This window comes from Xyrauchen texanus, chromosome 3 (assembly GCF_025860055.1).
Source record: "Xyrauchen texanus isolate HMW12.3.18 chromosome 3, RBS_HiC_50CHRs, whole genome shotgun sequence".
NCBI lineage: Eukaryota > Metazoa > Chordata > Actinopteri > Cypriniformes > Catostomidae > Xyrauchen > Xyrauchen texanus.
Genome location: NC_068278.1, coordinates 60,219,105 through 60,240,392, shown reverse-complemented (window position 1 = coordinate 60,240,392; position 21,288 = coordinate 60,219,105). Strand labels below are relative to the sequence as shown.

Here is a 21,288-nt window from a genome sequence, read left to right as displayed (position 1 = left end):
ACACAGAATGAAACTCAATGTACATATTATTGCAGTCAGTAAAAACATACGTCATCAAATAGTCATGTGTCATATGTTGTTGGAAAGATCTTGAAGAGTAAAATACAACCAGCATATTTGTTTTACTCACAGATAAAAATATAGCGAGTAACAGCTAAATATATGTCTTTGACAATTATGTTGGTGTTGCTTATATGCCGCATTTTCACTTATAATGTCAGAAAATATAATCGGAACATAAAACATCACATATCATTATTTCGAGTCTGTGATTATCTTTCAATGGAGTCCACACACAAGATAATCAGATGTATAGATCATTAGATAATCCACATGAAGCACAATGTTACATATGACCACCAGGAGATGGCGCCAAATACACGACACAGACTCAATGATGACTCAAATGACACAGAATGAAACTCATTCTGTGAAATCTCATGACTAAAATCATGTCTGCATGCTATGCAAACCTTTAGTCATTGTTGTGTTTGCATGTGTAATTAGTTCTTATGTACAATTATTATCTTTTATTTGTTTGGAGATGTTTTTGGACACTATGATTAATTATATTTGTAATGTTGTAACTTTTGATCGCTTTGTCGTATCAACACAAAATTATCCTCAGATACAGAAGACATGATGGGGAACAAAACAAAATCAGTTTTTCAGAGCCACTTTATTTACACCCAGAGATATAAAATGACAAATAAGAAAAAGTACATTTTTTCAACAGTTTCTTAAATGGAGAGTCTCAGAATTGATCATTATCTATAACATAATTTTTTTTTTTTTAAGTTTTCTTTTCTATGATATCAAACACTTGATCCTCGTTTATATATATATATAATCCTTTAATTTTGGGCATGCCACTGAAACAGGAAATCTTTTCAAACATCTTCAGAGCTTAAAGGGTTAACGTGATTTAACATGAAGTTGAGCACTGATGTCTTAAACAGAAGGATATACCATCGATTAGCAAGCTCACGGTAGGTCTGTCTTCCATCTTTAAAGGTTTATAAGTTAGCCTTAAAAAAATCAATTTGTCTTTGGAGAAACTGAATGTGACTTCTGGAAATTGACTGTTGTGCTCCAGATCCAACGAGCACATGCTCAGCTTCACCATGCAACGGAGTCTCTGATGGGCTTAACTTGATGAGTCACTTTATTATTTCGATTTCAATATAACAAGGGTAATTCACATGATGGAACCCCTCAATTCTGCGCCAATGAACGTATTCAGACGGGATCATCCCTGTGCACTGTTCCCTTCAAACACAACGCTACAGACCCTTAGAGTCCACCACCTTCTCCACAGGAAGTGTCATTTCTGATATGAATATACATTGTGTGGCGTTCGTCCTAACCGCTTTGCTGAAAGGCAGACAGTAGGTGAGCGCTAGACATAGTGAGACCTTGTCTGACACTGTAAGTGACACCAGATGAGCACTTTAAGAGACATTGTGAGGAGCAAAAAGGAGACGTTTTCTGCATCTCACATTTACACCAACACATCCCATCATGCACTCACTCTCTCTCTCTCTCTCTCATTGGCTGATTGTCTCTTTGCATTACCTTTAGTTGGTTCTAAGAGGCTGTGGGGATTTATTGCATGTCAGGTTGCATTAGAGGAGCGCTGGAGAATGTTTCAAATGAGTCGCACACTAATGACATTGTGTATGTGTATGTGTTTGTGTATGTTCTTCACTGCACAAACACTCACTCTATTCGCTCGATTCACTCATGACCTTTAACCTCTTCCGCTGGGCTGACGTCCCCACTTGAACAAGACAAAACCGTCCATGTCCATTGGTTTTTGGGTGTGGATCGGGCACGTGCCGTGGGCTTTGAGACTGGGCAAGGATCAAAGATCTTTAAAACACATTATTAAGGCACATTATAAGGGTGAGTGTAATGTCACGGAAGTGTAATAGACGTAAAGTGTTGCCTCAGAACCCACCAGTCAATGGATTGTCACAGTATATATTTATATTTAACTCGCAATCATTCTATATGTCCCTACATCAGCACTGCTGTAATTACCTGCGACCGAATCACAGCAGTGCTGATATAGGACCATATAGCACTCTTGCTCGTGTGATATTGCTTAAATATAAAACATATTTATATATTTATATTTAACTCGCAATCATTCTATATGTCCCTACATCAGCACTGCTGTAATTACCTGCAGCCGAATCACAGCAGTGCTGATATAGGACCATATAGCACTCTTGCTCGTGTGATATTGCTTAAATATAAAACATATTTATATATTTATATTTAACTCGCAATCATGCTATATGCCCCTACATCAGCACTGCTGTAATTACCTGCGACCGAATCACAGCAGTGCTGATATAGGACCATATAGCACTCTTGTGTGTGTGTCACTTCATGACCAAATTGTTTTAAATTCAGGACAGCAATATTGCTCATATCACGCTAATTAAAGTTTGTCATTTATTGTGCCGAGCATGTTTATGTCCGGTAAATCATACAATGAAGCAGGGTGCCAGAAGAGCTTGTTTATTGACAGTGACTAGTCTCGCTAGTCACTCTTCCCACAGTTCAGAACCGCTGGAATGGACGGCATCGTAACGTAAACGCGGCAGTCTACATTCCTTAATATTACAACATAAACATTATATCATAATATAACAGACACGTCACCATAACGTTATAATGCAAGAAGGACGTGATTGCCAGATTGCCACATCCGCGTAGGTCGTCGACGCTTACACTTTAGCCATTTTAGCGCTAAATAATGCATTAGTTACGCTAACTTGAACGTGTTGACACTAAACAAAAATCTAGCCTGTCAGATAACATCAGTAGCGGTTCTAGCTTGTTTGGCGCCCTGGGCGAAACCCGCTGCATCACGGCCCCAAAGTTGTTGACCACAAATCCCCCCCCAACAACCCCCCACGCAAGATGGTGCCATATGCGACTGCCAATCCACCTCTGGATAGCGTGACTGAAGGAAGGAGCTTCTGATTTGCTTTACTGCTGGTGGTGATGGTGGCGTAGTGCGCTAAAGCACTAAACTGGTAATCAGAAGGTTGCTGGTTTGATCTCCACAGTCACCACCATTGTGTCCTTGAGTAAGACACTTAACTCCAGGTTGCTACGGGGGGATTGTCCCTGTAATAAGTGCTCTGTAAGTCACTTTGGATAGAAGCATCTGACAAATGCATACATGTAAATGTAAATGTATTTTACCTTATCGCTTCCGTAGCCCTGCCCAGTAACGCTGAGCAGAGCGGAGAGCCAATCGTAGCGGGCATGCACTGTCAAGTCTTAAAGGAGAAGCAGCACCAAAACCGAGTGTTTCTGACACAGGGTTAGAATGATGGTGCAAAATGATCATGTTGTACTAATATATGACTGTTTGTGTGTGTGTGTGTGTGTGTGTGTGTGTGTGTGTGTGTGTGTGTGTGTGTGTGTGTGTGTGTGTTTTTTATTTGTGCAAAAACCTGCAAGGAACATATTAAAATAATTAAGGCATGTCATGGCCCCTTTAATAATGCAGATGTTTGCTGTTAATAATGATCTCTGCAGGGCAACTGTGGGTTCATCAAAGCTTTAAGCTATTAGTTATCGGTGGTATTTATTAAATGACCCAGATAACCTGATGACCCGCACAGAGTCACGTAAGTAACACTAATTTAATGATCGGTTGTCATGCCAGGATGATTGAGTGTTGTTTTGTGTTTCCTGTGTTCGCAGTGCCCAGCGCTTCACCACAGAACATCTCACTGGAGGTGGTTTATTCACGGGTGAGTACTGAGACATACAGACACACACATGAGCTGACCCAAAACATCTGATCGCATCCAGCGCTGGGAGAGCGAGTCTCGAGTCTGGTCCACATCACTTAGACCGGAAGTGACCGTCTGAGCAAAGTGACCCAATGCAGATCGAACTGTATCGTGGATGTTTATAACGCTACACAAATGGACGATATAACGGGCGACTAAACAGACAGGGTGGTTTTCTGAAGCCCACTGGATAAAGATCTCATGCCGTGTTTCAACAAGGTTCTGTAGCACATGATATTTTGATATGATTTTGGTTCTATATATGGCATAAAACATGTGCTCACCAGGGACTCATTCATTATTCATTGAGGTTGTTTGTGTGTTTGTTTGTTTGGATGTGATTAACTCAGATGGGATCTGCTCTCCTGATCGCACAACACAAACACACACGTTATTACGCTCACGTTCTTCACAAACGAGCTGCTACTTCGTGTCAGGCACGTGACGGGCGTTTTAGTCGTTCTCCTTTTTGTAATTGAACCTCGTAGAAAATCCGCCGCTTCAATCTTAGCATACGTTAGCATAAACGTCGTCGGTTAAACCCCTGATTATTTCGGCAGCTCCACCTGAAATATTGAGATGAATGTTGTGTTGTATTTTTAGGGGGTTTCTCTCGATCTCTTGTGTATTTTGAGATGTAAACAGCTCCTCCTGCAGCAGCAGTGCACAGACTGTAATGAGCGCGCTCTGTGCCGCCTGATCCCAATTGTGCATGACAGGAAATTGGGTTTGATTGTGTGCTACCCTGAGTGTTCTCTGCCCCACAACTGCCATTACACCATCTCACTGACTGTACAATGATGCTTTGGACATTTAGACGCAGTCAAGTGATTTATATCTTTGGTAACATGGAGGAAGGCCTTTAAATCACTCTCATTCTTTGCCATTCTTTGGTCACGGTAATGATGTCTCAAGTAGTTTCAAAGCGAATTTTCAATTGTGGTAATTGCGCGCACATATGAGCAACTGGAACGTTTTGTGAGAGTTTGCGACAAGCATGTTCCTCTGCGAGAGGCGAGAGCAGGCGCGGGGTCGCCGTCATGTCATTTCCACACATTCTTCATCAGAGAATTAAACTGTGTGTTTGTGCATCATTTGTGCAGCTGTTAGTTGTTATTAATGATGATATCAGACGGATTGTTTTCATAAATGAATGAAGCCGCATACATTAGAGGCAGATTTCTGTCATCTGGTTAATAAAATCTCAATAATGAGTTGAACATCATGTGACGTCAGTAAGAGACAGTAGATGACTGTACACACACACACACTGTGCAGTCTGATGACTTATTATAAACTCATTTATATTTCATCACAAGATATGCATTTAGATTATGTCATTATGATGCAATCAAACCTGACCATGATCTTACAAAGACACAGAATAAACATTTAATAACTCAAAGGAAATGAATAATAATGTCAAGAAACAGAAATTAACTGTGTGTGTGTGAGTATGTGAGTGTGTGCATGCATGTATTTACATATTTATATTTAACTCGAAATCATGCTATATGTCCCTATATCAGCACTGCTGTAATTACCTGCGGCCAAATCACAGCAGTGCTGATATAGGACCATATAGCACTCTTGCTCGTGTGATATTGCTTAAATATAAAACATATTTATATATTTATATTTAACTCGCAATCATGCTATATGTCCCTATATCAGCACTGCTGTAATTACCTACGGCACTCCACCTGCAGCCGAATCACAGCAGTGCTGATATAGGACCATATAGCACTCTTGCTCATGTGATATTGCTTAAATATAAAACATATTTATATATTAATATTTAACTCGCAATCATGCTATATGTCCCTATATCAGCACTGCTGTAATTACCTACGGCACTCCACCTGCAGCCGAATCACAGCAGTGCTGATATAGGACCATATAGCACTCTTGCTCATGTGATATTGCTTAAATATAAAACATATTTATATATTTATATTTAACTCGCAATCATGCTATATGTCCCTACATCAGCACTGCTGTAATTACCTGCGGCCGAATCACAGCAGTGCTGATATTGGACCATATCACACTCTTGCTCATGTGATAATGCTTAAATATAAAACATATTTATATATTTATATTTAACTCGCAATTATGCTATTTGTCCCTACATAAGCACTGCTGTAATTACGTGCAGCCAAATCACAGCAGTGCTGATATTGGACCATATAGCACTCTTGCTCGTGTGATATTGCTTAAATATAAAACATATTTATATATTTATATTTAACTCACAATCATGCTATATGTCCCTATATCAGCACTGCTGTAATTACCTGTGGCCGAATGACAGCAGTGCTGATATTGGACCATATAGCACTCTTGCTCGTGTGATAATGCTTAAATATAAAACATATTTATATATTTATATTTAACTCAAAATCAGTGTAAGAACATATGAGCATATTAACTTCTTCACATGAGTGATCGCATCAGTGCAGAGAGATGATTGTAGATGGTTGTGCAGTTGTGAAGTTTGAGTGTCAGTGAGTGAGTTTCCCCTCTGAGCGGTCAAACTCCCAATCGAGGCATTTAATGAAAGGATGTGGACTGTTGTTTAATGTGAGACCTTTGAAGACATTCAGAGTTCTTCACAGAGCCGTCTGCTTTCTGCTGCTGTCTTTGAACTTGTGTGAAGTTATTCAACCACACAAACACACAGTAGTTTCAAACAGGTCAGTGAACAGATGTTTTAAGAGTCTCAGGAGAGTTTAATGGTCTGTGGGTTTTACAGTCTGATGAAGTTCAGAGAGTAAACAAACTCTCTTTGCAGAACTCGATCCAGGATTACTCACCGTCGCTTTTCTCTGTCAATATGAAATCAGAAGTGACACTATTTTACACTGTTTGTTTACATTATTCTCTGTGCTTCATGGGATTGTAGTTCATTCCCTCATTAATGTCGTTGAGGACACAGTCTTGCATCTTTATGTTTTTGTCTGTTTTTTGCTTCAAATGAAAGTTTGCGGTGTTGTGATTCACCTCGGAGTGGCTTGGTTTGGTTCATGACTTTTATGAATTCCTGATGGAAAAATATGAATTTTGCGCTCTATTGGTTAATGTTAACTATTAATAATATTAACAATAGCTGTAGCTTCCAATATAAACACATTTGATTACATGTTAGCATGTTGCTCAGCTAATAATATTCATACAAATGATATTTCATCAATACTCTTCTTTAACATTGCTGACCCATTGGAGTGTCCAAAAGGGGGCGCTATATCACGAAAAATGTTTACACTTAAAATGTTTAAGCCCCCATATAAATAAGTCAGGCACGCGTGGTATCATTTGAAAGCGTATAATCTGAACTTTTCAAAGATATCCATCACTTCTGCATTTATGTTGAATAAAATTACAAAATCAGGCCTTAAAACAAACCTGTCGCAAATAAGCGCCACCTAGTGGTTATGTGGTAGAAATACTATCATGGATATAAAAGTCCAAGTATAAAATAGCACTTAAATAGACAAATCATATATCAAATTAATCGTTAATTTGCCATTCAATCATTCATTAATCATTCTCAGGAATGTGACTGTATAGTTTATTTAGTTGCGGTAATACACCACTTAAAATTTTTTTCAAAAGAATCACAAGGTGAAATATGATTTCTGTAAGACATCAAATACAAATGTCTCTTTTATGCTCTGATAACTGCAGCTGTAAGCCCCAAATAGCTAAAAACATTATATCTGCTCTGATCTTATGGTGCGTTCACATACAATGCGAAATTTTGTTTTTCGCATTGCTCGCGCTAGATTGACCGCTGGATTATATTTGGGTTTAAACTCGCGTCCACGCGAGTAACGCGAACCCGCGAGTATTCCCACTTCCCTTCTGGAAAAGGACAGGAGGAGGGTTTCTATAACCACTTATCTTTCCGCCATCAGCCATGGCCGATATCACAACGATTGCTGCTCTGTATCTGTTGTGGAAGTCCCAGATATGTTGACGCTGTGTCATACACACCGCTACAACCATTTCCTTCCTGATTTCTTCTGCTACTACGTCAGTACGTCAGTGACATCTGGAAAATCTCAATGCTGATAGGCTTTCATGACAACGCGCCATGAGAATTTCTCATTCGAGTTGAAAAATAAATAAAAAAATCACGTTTTCGCTGGTCTTCATTCGTGCCACCCGCCGCAAATTCGCGGCTATACTTTTCAACATGCGTCTTTGCATTGACCTTGTATGTAATCGTGTCGCGTGAAACACTCAATTCGCATTGTATGTAAACACACCATTAAGCAGTTTTTAAAAAAAATTAGCTTTTGTTTACATATCTGTGAGCTTGCTTCAGTGAATAATCCAATATTATATCTTAGATATCCAGAACAATATAAGCAGTCCATCAGAAAAAGCTTGATTAACAAATCACCAGAAATATATGTTATCAACTTTAAATGGATATGGAGGATCTCAGCTTTCTAATGACACCTAGATTGAGCTTGTAGTCCACTCAGAGGCCGAGATATTCAATGAAATAATGAGGGTGTTGCTTGAACTGAACATTAGACTGAATGTCTATGGACGAGCACATCTGTGAGGGGTAAAATGTGTTAGAGCGCCCCCTACAGTTCACATCTGTGGTAAATGTGTTAGAGCGCCCCCTACAGTTCACATCTGTGAGGGGTATAATGCCTTAGAGCGCCCCCTACAGTTCACATCTGTGAGGGGTATTATGCATTAGAGCGCCCCTTACAATTCACATCTGTGAGGGGTATAATGTGTTAGAGCGCCCCCTACAGTTCACATCTGTGAGGGGTATAATGTGTTAGAGCACCCCCTACAGTTCACATCTGTGAGGGGTATAATGTGTTAGAGCGCCCCCTACAGTTCACATCTGTGAGGGGTATTATGCGTTAGAGCGCCCCTTACAATTCACATCTGTGAGGGGTATAATGTGTTAGAGCGCCCCCTACAGTTCACATCTGTGAGGGGTAAAATGTGTCAGAGCACCCCCTACAGTTCACATCTGTGAGGGGTATAATGTGTTAGAGCGCCCCTTACAATTCACATCTGTGAGGGGTATAATGTGTTAGAGCGCCCCCTACAGTTCACATCTGTGAGGGGTATAATGCCTTAGAGCGCCCCCTACAGTTCACATCTGTGAGGGGTATTATGTGTTAGAGCGCCCCCTACAGTTCACATCTGTGAGGGGTATAATGTGTTAGAGCCCCCTACAGTTCACATCTGTGAGGGGTATAATGTGTTAGAGCCCCCTACAGTTCACATCTGTGAGGGGTATAATGTGTCAGAGCGCCCCTACAGTTCACATCTGTGAGGGGTATAATGTGTCAGAGCGCCCCTACAGTTCACATCTGTGAGGGGTATAATGTGTTAGAGCGCCCCCTACAGTTCACATCTGTGAGGGGTATAATGTGTTAGAGCGCCCCCTACAGTTCACATCTGTGAGGGGTATAATGTGTTAGAGCGCCCCCTACAGTTCACATCTGTGAGGGGTATAATGTGTCAGAGCGCCCCCTACAGTTCACATCTGTTAGGGGTATAATGTGTTAGAGCGCCCCCTACAGTTCACATCTGTATATTGTGATGGAAGCCAATAGAGGAAAAATGTTTTTTCCTACTACTTGCTGCCATCTAGTGGAATAAAATAAGATGTTTTGGAGTGAAAAGGGGTGAACAGAAAAAAAATCGCATGCTTACAAATTTAGATCAAAAGCAAAAAAAAAAGATACATTTTTAGCAGTTAGTCCTCATTATGTGTACATTGTGAGCGTTTAAATTAAATGTATAATCATGATTTCTCTTGCTTCATCTGCCTTTTTTCTGAGCTTGTTTTAGTGCATTCTGGGATTGCCAAATCTGTGAAGGACTCATTCGGCGTTAGGCAGAATAATCATGTGACCTAGCTTTTGGACCAGTGCCCATGATGCCTTAAAATGCTGCTTGTTTTGGCAGAGAGTGTTGTGTAGGAACTGTACTGCAGCACACTGACAGATATATTTAGTTCTGTTTGTGTTTGGGTCACTGCAGTGCTCATATGACACTTACTGACTGCTGCTTCACTAACAAGGAAATAGAAGGAGAAATGTGTTTTAATAACAGGTCCTTTCCAGATCATTTCTTCTCACATACGGTAGCCACTTAACTGCATAGAGAGCTATAGAATGCTCCCTATTTAGTGCATGACTTAACTTCCAGTGTGCTGTCTGTCTGAGCTGGTCTCAGAACAGTTATAGAGAGCTATAGGATGCTCCCTTGCTCCCTATTTAGTGTATGACTTAACCTCCAGTGTGCTGTCTGTCTGAGCTGGTCTCAGAACAGTTATAGGAGAGATATAGGATGCTCCCTTGCTCCCTATTTGGTGCATGACTTAACCTCCAGTGTGCTGTCTGTCTGCACTGGTCTCAGAACAGTTATAGAAGAGCTATAGGATGCTCCCTTGCTCCCTATTTAGTGCATGACTTAACCTCCAGTGTGCTGTCTGTCTGCACTGGTCTCAGAACAGTTATAGGAGAGCTATAGGATGCTCCCTTGCTCCCTATTTAGTGCATGACTTAACCTCCAGTGTGCTGTCTGTCTGCACTGGTCTCAGAACAGTTATAGGAGAGATACAGGATGCTCCCTTGCTCACTATTTAGTGCATGACTTAACCTCCAGTGTGTTTTGTTGGCGTTTCTCCCAAAGACAAACTCTGCTGTGGTCAGCGCCATGTTGTTTAGTCACATGACTTTAACCCTTTACTGACAGCACAGAGTCTCCTGAACTGAGATCAGTCAGTTTAAATTAAAGTAAACTGACCAATGGATGTGCACCGAAGTCCCGCTGAAAATAATAGGTCATCCTGGTACTTCTTGCTTACTTTTTTATGAATACTGAGGATTCGGACACATAAATTGTAGCATACTTATTTTTAGCATACTATATAGTGAAGTGAAGTATACATATCTGGACGAGGCTTACATTTATCCCTCAGAGCCTCAATTTCCATTCTAACCCAAACCACGCACACACTGATTCTCTACACAGCCTGACGGCAACACATTGTTCTGAGTTGATTTTCCCTGTTCAGCACAGAATAATTAACACAATGACAAGGCCAAAACGACACACACACACACACACACACACACACATTTCTCAGCCAGGCTGTAATCAATTAAGATTATGCAGCCAAACCCGAAACAAGTGCCAGCAAATGTTAATGAATGTAGCGTCGTATTACTGCACTCGCAGAATAAGCAGCACCGGTTCCATGTGTGCCATCATGTGGTGAACATACTGAGGGGCGGGAATGTGCTAAAGCCCTACCTGAGATGCCCGAGTGCGGTTTGGCCGCAGAAATGGCGAGTATTGTTGTTAACGCTCGCTTGAGACAAAGAGCAACAAGAGTAGATGCAGCTAAAGCAGGAGAGACGTGTTGCAGTTGGCAGCGGTGTGGTGTGAATTTTAATTGCTCTATTTGCATGTTAACTGGCTTTAGTGCTTCCCCACGCTCACAGATGGCACGGCATCCCCTCACCGCAGACAGCGGGCATCAACGGCACAATGCCACCGAGCATATGATCACATTCCTGCACAGTTTATATCCATTTCACCACGCACTGGGCGTCAGCAAAGGTTAATTAATCTGTGGATCGGTGTGTGTGTGTATGAGAGAGAGAGAGAGAATGTGTGTGTGTCTGTATGTTTGAGTGTGTGTTTGTTTGTTTCTGTGTGTGTGTGTGTGTGTGTGTGTGTGTGTGTTGTGTGTGTGTGTGTGTGTGTGTGTGTGTGTGTGTGTGTGTGTGTGTGTGTGTGTGTGTGTGTGTGTGTGTGTGTGTGTGTGTGTGCACGCGCGCGTGTGTATGTGTGTGTGTGCATGCGCGCGCGCGTGTGTATGTGTATGTGTGTGTGTTTGTGATTCGTGCCGAACTATTGATTATTTATTATGAGGTTTTGTTTACATGCTGATGAAGATTTTGTGCTTGGCTGCAGCTGTTATGTTTAGATTAAAGACCGGTCAGTTCAATTAATTTTTTTCCTCTGCTTTAGTGAACAATTAAATGCCTTTCCTCGCATAATTAATTAGCATCCTTGCAGAATACAGATGGGTTGAAAGGCAATGAAATGTCTTTCTGGGACATCAGTGGCATCAGCACCCGCCTGCAGTTTAACGTTTAATGCCACAATATTCTGAAATCTTGTGTGAGGATTAAAGATTGAATTAATAGCACATCTTTAACTAAACAAATAGCATTAAAAATACCTTCTAATGTAATTATGAACACAAAATATCAAAAATGAACACAGCTTTACTATAATAAACAAGTTTTCAATTTCTAAATTAAATCATTTTTATATTTTTCTGGGGGGTTAAAAACATTTTTGAAAACAGTAAAATAAACAAAAATATAGATAAAATATAAAGTAAATAAATAAAAACTCATTAAAAGCTCAAATAAATGTTGGCCTAAATAGTATGAAATAATATTTTTCTTAAATCTTTGAAACAATAGTGTTTTAAAAACATTGGGTAATATTTGAAAAGCTCTATATATATATATATATAACTGCTGTCAGTCGATTTGCATTATTAACAGTATATGCATTAATTACAATGAAGAACAATTAATGCGTTAAACTTTTTTAATTACATGCTTTAATGCGTTAATTTTGACAAACATTTTTGATTAATAATTTGTTCACTCAAGATTTGTATTCAGTATGCAAGGAAAGTATTTTAACTTTGTGTGACCCACAGACACTCCCCTTTTTCAGACACCCCCCTTTTTCAGACACTCCCCTTTTTTCAGACACTCCCACTTTTTCAGCCCCCCCCCCCTTTTTCAGACACTCCCCTTTTTTAGACACTCCCCTTTTTCAGACACTCCCCTTTTTTCAGACACTCCCACTTTTTCAGACCCCCCCTTTTTCAGACACTCCCACTTTTTCAGACCTCCCCTTTTTCAGACACCCCCCTTTTTCAGACACTCCCCTTTTTCAGACACTCCCCTTTTTTCAGACACTCCCACTTTTTCAGACCCCCCCTTTTTCAGACACCCCCCTTTTTTCAGACACTCCCACTTTTTCAGACACTCCCACTTTTTTCAGACCACCCCTTTTTCAGACAATCCCCTTTTTCAGACAATCCCACTTTTTCAGACCCCCCCTTTTTCAGACACTCCCCTTTTTTCAGACACTCCCACTTTTTCAGACCCCCCCCCTTTTTCAGACACCCCCCTTTTTTTAGACAATCCCCTTTTTCAGACACTCCCCTTTTTTCAGACACTCCCACTTTTTCAGACCCCCCCTTTTTCAGACACCCCCTTTTTCAGACACTCCCCTTTTTCAGACACTCCCTTTTTTTCAGACACTCCCACTTTTTCAGACCCCCCCCTTTTTTAGACACTCCCCTTTTTCAGACACTCCCACTTTTTCAGACACTCCCACTTTTTTCAGACCCCCTTTTTCAGACAATCCCACTTTTTCAGACCCCCCCTTTTTCAGACACTCCCCTTTTTTCAGACACTCCCACTTTTTCAGATCCCCCTTTTTCAGACACCCCCCTTTTTTTAGACAATCCCTTTTTCAGACACTCCCCTTTTTCAGACACTCCCACTTTTTCAGACCCCCCTTTTCAGTCCCCTTTTTCAGACACTCCCTTTTTTCAGACACTCCCACTTTTTCAGACCCCCCTTTTTCAGTCACCCCCTTTTTTCAAACAATCCCCTTTTTCAGACCCCCCTTTTTTCAGACACCCCTCCTTTTTCAGACACTCCCCTCTTTCGGTCACCCCCTTTTTTCAGACCCCCCCCTTTTTTCTCAGACACTCCCTTTTTTCAGACACTCCCCTGTCTGCTGTAGTCCCGTCCCAAAACTAACATCAAACCAGAAGTTGGCCTGTCGGGCCACTCAATCAAACAGAGGAGTGTTCTGGAAGCTCTTCAGGAACTCAAACTACCTGAACATTAAACTGAGATATAAGAAATCATTTTAACATTCACATAATTACACACAACAGCTCATTGTAAAGTGTTATACATTGCTGACAGTTTGTTTCTCTGTGTTTCAGAGTATAAAAGTGAGCTGGCAGCCTTCTCCTCCAAACACGCAGAATGGATTAATCACCGGATACAAGATCCGTCATCGTAAAACAGGCCGGCGAGGTGAACAGGAAGCCATTGAACCCAACAACCTCTGGTACCTGTTTACTGGTGAGTCAGTGTTCATGTCAGTTACACGAATAGCCGTGAACATCGATGCCAAACGGCAAGTAGATTGTACCGTACTGTTGCGGTACAGCTTGTCGAATTTGCCGAACAACGGTGTCACGTTCTGGTGCTACAGTACATCAAACATGTCATTTTATTGACGTCGACTTCACCATGAAAATTGGTGGATTTGTGAGGCAGAAATAGCAGCAGCGTGTTTAACAGCCGATACTGTGTGTGACATTGTGGCAGGGCAGAGGGCGGGGTCATTATTCCACACACCCGGCCCCTAATTAGGCTGATTAAGCCCAAGAGGGATAAGGGCGAACGGAGACGGAAGTGCGACAGAGAGAGAGTTACGGGCAGCTGTCCGACACCTGTGTGTGTTTGTCTTTTTGGTTCAGTTCCGTATTCATATGTCAAGCCGGTTCTCGCTGCCTCCTTTCCATTGAACTGCGTTACACTGGTGCCGAAATCCCGGGAAGGAGGAGTGATGCGCCATAGTAGAGTCCTTGCCACTACCATCTACCCCAATGGAGCAGCCGTGGCCATCGGCCGGGGGACGGAGGAGACCGGCAGAGCTTGAGACCACCGACCGCGAGGGGAGAAGGGGCTCCTAGCCGACCACCTGGAGTGGAAGGACCGGTGTCAGGGGTGGAGGAGACCCCTACCAGCCACTGAAACACGGCAGGGCCTGAGACCACCGACCGCGAGTAGGGAGGGGCTCCTGGCCGACCATCTGGAGCGGAAGGACCGTTGTCAGGGGTGGAGGAGACCCCTACCAGCCGCTGAAACACGGCGGGGCCTGAGACCACCGACCGCGAGGGGAGAAGGGGCTCCTGGCCGACCGTCTGGAACGGAACGACTGCTGTCAGGGCTGGGGGAGACTCCTTCCGTGCACCGGAACGCAGTGGGACAAACAAAGTAAATGCTATTGTTTAAGTTACTTAGAGCTCTGCTTGTTATTAAAAATGTCAGACACTTTTGTGGCATTTATGATTTAAAAGACATTTATGTAGAATCTTTGAATAAGTTTGAGAGTGTGGGTGCTTGTATCGTATCGTAGTGTATAGTACGGCTATGCATCGTATCGTGAAATGTGTGTATCATTGCATGCATAATATATATTCTCTATATACCACTCACTGCACTATCATCACCTTAACAAGTGCACTATCATTTGTGCTGAGACTGACTGACGTTGAATAATTAATTATGTCCTCGGACCGACCAATGCAAGCCGTAGAATCAGCTGTTTTCTTCAGGGGGCAGTAAGCAAAACTCCAGCCGTACAGGCAACACGCAGCTAATTCGAATTATTATTAGAATTAAATAGATTGCTCGACTTTAAGATAATAGTAATCAAAATAATATATTTTATATATATATATATATATATATATATATATATATATATATATATATATATATATTATATTATATATATATATATATATATATATATATATATATATATATATATATATATACTAGAATATAAAAATGTAAATAAATAAAAAATAAAAATAAATATATATATATATTCTAGAATATAAAAAATATAAATAAATTAATTAAAAAAATTATACATATATATACACTAGAATATAAAAATATAAATAAATAAATGTAAAAATATATATATACATATATATATATATATACACTACAATATAAAAAATATAAATAAATAAATAAAAAAAAAAAAATATATATATATATATATGTTGAACAAGTTCATAAATCAGTTATGAATCATGTAAAACTGGAAAATTCATAGAAATTAATTTGTTGAAAAGTTTAAGAACCCTAGAGTCTTTCTATATAATCAAATCAAACATTAGATAACGGGAAGAGTCTCTTTCCTCTCTTCTTAATGACTGAGATCTGTTTGAGGAATGTGGCCGAGCAATTATGAGCTCAACGTGAATATTAAAAGGAGAACATCCTGTCCAAATAGCAAGTTCCTTTCTTTATTCTCCATTTGTTTTACTTGTATATCACACAGAGTGTCAGCTCCCATCACATGTTTTTGCAGATTAAGCATGCTAAGAAGTCGACACATGACACTGGATTTGTCGTCCGCTGGGGCTTTAGGAAAGAGAGATGTGTTGCTCTTTCTGTGCCGTTATGCTTATATGAATAGGATTTGTGAATTTATTTGAAAATGAGATTCATTTCCATTATTCCCATGATGGATATCTCGCTAAGTTACTATTTCCGAAGGGATTCATTTCACAGTACCGCTGGAGTGTGTTATGCTAATTCTCAACACTCCGGGGTATTCAGCGATGACGGTGTCGCACCATCATAATTGCACTTTTTTTTATCTTTGCACATGATGGAAATGCAGCGGGAACTGTTTAGATGAGGTTTGGAGACCTTGTTTACCTCGTCACCTTCAGTGATTGATGTTTACTAATTAAAATCACAGATAATAATCTTGTTTTTCATCATCGGAGTCTTTCACATATTCTTTTCTTTCTCACTTACTCTTGTTCCCTGTTTAATGTGTGACAGGACTTGAGAAAGGCAGTCAGTACAGCTTCCAGCTCGCAGCCATGACGGTGAACGGGACGGGACCGTACAGCGATTGGATCACAGCTGAGACACCTGAGAATGACCTTGATGGTGAATATTATTGAAAACATACTCAATTATAGCTGCAAGCAGCGATACCGGGGTAAAGCCAATTATCGGCACCATGAGCAGCAAAATAAGCTTTGTGACATGATTTTGGTTAGAGTCCGATGAACAGTGTATGAGGAGTTAGAAACTTTCAATGATAAACAAAACCATTTATTTGAAAATAACTAAAAATAGCTTCTACTTAGAATTTTTGTCCAGTATGTGGCGCTGTTCTGTATCTTGGAATGATGGTTCTCATGCAGGAAAGCGCTCAAGAGTTATAAGCCAAAATTTCAATTTTTTTCTATCCCTGACCAGTAGGGGCAGTGTGCCAAAACGCTGCAGGTAACCTCAGAGCCTAATGGTGATGACATGTACCAAGTTTCGTCCCAATCCCACAAAGCGCTATGGAGATACAGCCTCAAGTTACATTTTGCGCTGCTCTTAGGTGAATTCGTTGATGTGCCATTCGAAAACGGTATGGTTTATCAAAATTCTGTGAATACGTTTTTGTCGTGAGTGCCTCTAGATGATGCTAGCCAATTTTTGTGCAAATCGGACAAACAGCCTAGGACAAGTTTGAAAAAGTAGGTTTAAAAATGATGGACAGGAAGTTTGCTCGAGCGTGACATAATTGGTATCATTGTTCTCGGCATGAGCCAGGGAATCAAGACCCATCAAGACCAGTCTCATGACAGTAGGCAAAAGGATTGAATAACTATTTGCATTTTTAGATAAAGCATTATAATTTATGACCAAAAGGTGGCGCTGTCCCGAAACATTTTGAGTCCCTTCAGAGCATTGTGCCATAGACACATACCGAGTTTCATAATGATACGCCAAGTCGTTCATAAAATACAACATTTTATGCCTAAATTCAAAATTGGCCAATGTAGGAATTGTTCATATCGCTGGACTCGCTATACCCCACTGAATCTATGAGACCAATTTGATGATTTTATGACAAACTGTTCAGAAGTTATAAGCAAAAATTTGCGTTTCCATATTTCGTGACCACTAGGTGGCACTGTTCCGAAACTCAGCAGGCACCCTCGAGTCATGGTGCCTATGACAAATAATACATTTGGTATGAATACGCTAAAGCTTTAGCATAGCGGAGATATTGCCTCACTTCCATTTTGGCGTGCTCTTCGTCCAATTCGTTGAAGCACCATTCGAAAACGGTATGGTTTATCAAAATTCTTTGAATTAATTTTTGTCGTGAGTGCCTCTAGATGATACAGGCCAATTATTTTGCAAATCGGACAAACGGCCTAGGACGAGTTCGAAAAAGTAGGTTTATCAGAAAATTCAAAATGTCCGACGTCCAAAATGGCCAAGATAGGAATTGTTCATATCGCTGGACTCACTATACCACAATAAATCTAATGAGACCAATTTGATGATTTTAAGACAAATTGTTCAGAAGTTATAAGCAACAATTAGCTTTTTTCATATTTCCTGACCAGTAGGGGGCAGTGTGCCAAAACGCTGCAGGTAACCTCAGGGCCTAATGATAATGAAACGTACCAAGATTCATCCCAATCCCTCAAAGCGTTGCGGAGATACAGCCTCAAGTTCAATTTAGCATTTTCTTCATCGAATTCGTTGAAGCGCCATTCGTTTATCAAAGTTCTGTGAATACATTTTTGTTGGGAGTGACTCAAGATGATTCATCGTCATCGTCGCCCCGCCTCTTAGGCCCGGCCTTCAACCAGGCTCACGACAGAAGTTGGGCGTGAGAGCGAGAAGAGGTGCATAATTAATGAGCCTCGTTTAGTCAGCGGTGATGAAGCATTATTCCCATCAGGTGTGCTTCAAAACACAGAGCACAACTGTTCTCGTGGAGCCTGCTTCAAACCTCCTTGTGTACACACACTGACATCCCCGGCCCGCGGCAAGCGTGAGGACCCATGCCTCGAACCCTCGAACACGTTGATGAGTCACGGGCGTGAACCGTTCACGTCGTCGCCGACGGGCTAGATGCCAGGCCGCCATCTCCTCATGCTTGCTGCAGGCCGGGGAAGACAGGCCGCCAGTGATGCCGCGCCATGGACCTTCGAGCGGCCGACTGACCCAGCCCATGCCTGGGCTATCCTATGGAGAGGCTTGATGCTACACCCACTGTGTCTGTCTCTTGCTCACCCCTCCACACCTTACACTGATATAGGAAAGCCGTTTAATGCGTGACAGGACCACACACATTGTGGGCTTATTTAGCATAATCGCTGTAAGAACTTGCATGCTCAGTGTTTGGGGAAACCTGTTTGAAAACGATCATTATTTTAGCAGTTCTGTTTGGTGCTGCTAATGGTGCAGAAATCGCCCGCAATAGCTTTACGTAACTTTCGCTTTCTTGTTGTTTTAGGAGGTATTCGGTATATTTCACATCATGGGACATTTTCACCAGAATGTCACTGTAAATGTGTGAATTATGCGCTTCTCTGTTCTTTATCTCTCTTATAGAAACTCAAGTTCCAAACCAGCCGAGTTCTTTGCACGTGCGCCCACTGCCCAACAGCATCATCATGAGCTGGACGCCTCCACTGAACCCAAACATCTTAGTGCGGGGTTACATCATCGGGTACGGAGTGGGTAGTCCGTACGCTGAGACTGTGAGAGTGGACAGCAAACAACGATATTACTCTATAGAGAACTTAGGTGAGTGACATCATCCGTTCACAGACTGTTGATCAGCGCAGCTTGTGCTTTAGACATGAACGATTCCTTGCAGCTTGTTGAGGAGAGGTGTGAAATTACTTCGTCGTTGTTGTTTTAATATATTTTTTCTGTAGCATTTACTTTATTTTTCCATTTTGACCCACAGAATCAGCTCATTCACAACATAGATTTAAAGGGATGGTTATATCTCAGCTCTGTAGATCCATACAATGCAAGTGAATGGTGACCAGAACTTAAAAGCTCTAAAAAGCACAGACAGTCATCCATCCATCCATCTTCAACCGCTTATCCGAAGTCGGGTCACGGGGGCAGCTGCTCCAGCAGGAGGCCCCAAACTTCCCTATCCCGAGCCACATTAACCAGCTCTGACTGGGGGACCCCGAGGCGTTCCCAGGCCAGTGTGGAGATGTAATCTCTCCACCTAATCCTGGGTCTTCCCCGAGGCCTTCCTCCCAACTGGACGTGCCTGAAACACCTCCCTAGGGAGACGACCACCTCAACTGACTCCTTTCGACACAAAGGAGCAGCGGCTCTACTCCGAGCTCCTCACGGATGACTGAGCTCCTCACCCTATCTCTAAGGGAGAAGCCCGCCACTCTTCTGAGGAATTCCATTTCGCCCGCTTGTACTCGCGACCTAGTTCTTTCAGTCATGACCCAGCCTTCATGACCATAGGTGAGGGTAGGAACGAAAATTGACCGGTAGATCGAGAGCTTTGCCTTCCGGCTCAGCTCTCTTTTCATGACAACGGTGCGATAGAGTCAAGTGGTTTTTTATTGTCGTTTCAACCATATACAGTTAGTACAGTACACAGCAAAACGAGACAACGTTCCTCCAGGACCATGGTGCTACATAAAAAACAACAAAGGACCAACATGAGACTACACAACGAAATAAAATACCTATATAAACTACCTATATATACCTATATAAAGTGCACGTGCAAACATGTGCAAAAAGTACAGGACAGTACAACAAATTACTGACAATGAACAGGACAATAGACAGTGCAGCGCCGACCAGTACTCAGTAGTGCAAAAAGATGACAGTTTCTAAAAATGTAAACATAACATACTATGAGATAGTGTTCTATGCACATAGCAGTTATTGAGGTAGCAGACAGTTATAAAGCGACAGTTATTAAAGTGCAACTCAGGACACGTGTGTGTCAAACCAGTCTCTGAGTATTGAGAAGTCTGATGGCTTGGGGAAGAAGCTGTTACACAGTCTGGCCGTGAGGGCCCGAATGCTTCGGTACCTCTTGCCAGACGGAAGGAGGGTAAAGAGTTTGTGTGAGGGGTGTGTGGGGTCAGTCCACAATGCTGGTTGCTTTATGGATACAGTGTTTTTTGTAAATGTCTTTGATGGAGGGAAGAGAGACCCCAATGATCTTGTCAGCTGTCCTCACTATCCTCTGCAGGGCTTTGCGGTCCGAAACGGTGCAAGTCCCAAACCAGGCAGTGATGCAGCTGCTCAGGATGCTCTCAATAGTCCCTCTATAGAATGTAGTGAGGATGGGGGTTGGGAGATAGAGCGAGTGCAATACCGCCCCCGCTGCCCCGATTCTCCGGCCAACCTCCCGCTCCATTGTCCCCTCACTTGTGAACAAGACCCCGAGGTACTTGAACTCCTTCACTTGGGGCAATACCTCCTTCCCTACCTGGAGTACAGACTCCATCGGTTTCCTGCTGAGACAGACAGTCATAGTTAAAATAATTCATATGACTTGGTGGTTAAATTTGTCTTCTAATGCAAAACGATGGTAAATGGTAAATGGTCTGCACTTATATAGCGCTTTTTTAACCTTAGCGGTGTTCAAAGCGCTTTGCACTGTGACTCATTCACCCATTCACACCCCAATGATGGCAGAGCTGCATGTAAGGTGCTAGTCTGCCATTGGGAGCAACTTGGGGTTCAGTGTCTTACCCAAGGACACATCGGTATGTGGAGTCATGTGGGCCGGGAATCAA

General features: G+C 41.7%; 1 protein-coding gene across 1 annotated transcript in view; it reads left to right on the top strand.

Moving 5' to 3' along the window:
• The window catches only part of dcc (DCC netrin 1 receptor), a 368,503-nt gene that overhangs the window by 253,679 nt on the left and 93,536 nt on the right, over nucleotides 1–21,288 (top strand). Inside the window, exons 12-15 of the mRNA XM_052100624.1 lie at nucleotides 3,730–3,779; nucleotides 13,870–14,011; nucleotides 16,529–16,639; nucleotides 19,103–19,297. Of these exons, the coding sequence (XP_051956584.1) occupies nucleotides 3,730–3,779; nucleotides 13,870–14,011; nucleotides 16,529–16,639; nucleotides 19,103–19,297 (498 nt within the window). The remainder of the gene's footprint in view (nucleotides 1–3,729; nucleotides 3,780–13,869; nucleotides 14,012–16,528; nucleotides 16,640–19,102; nucleotides 19,298–21,288) is intronic.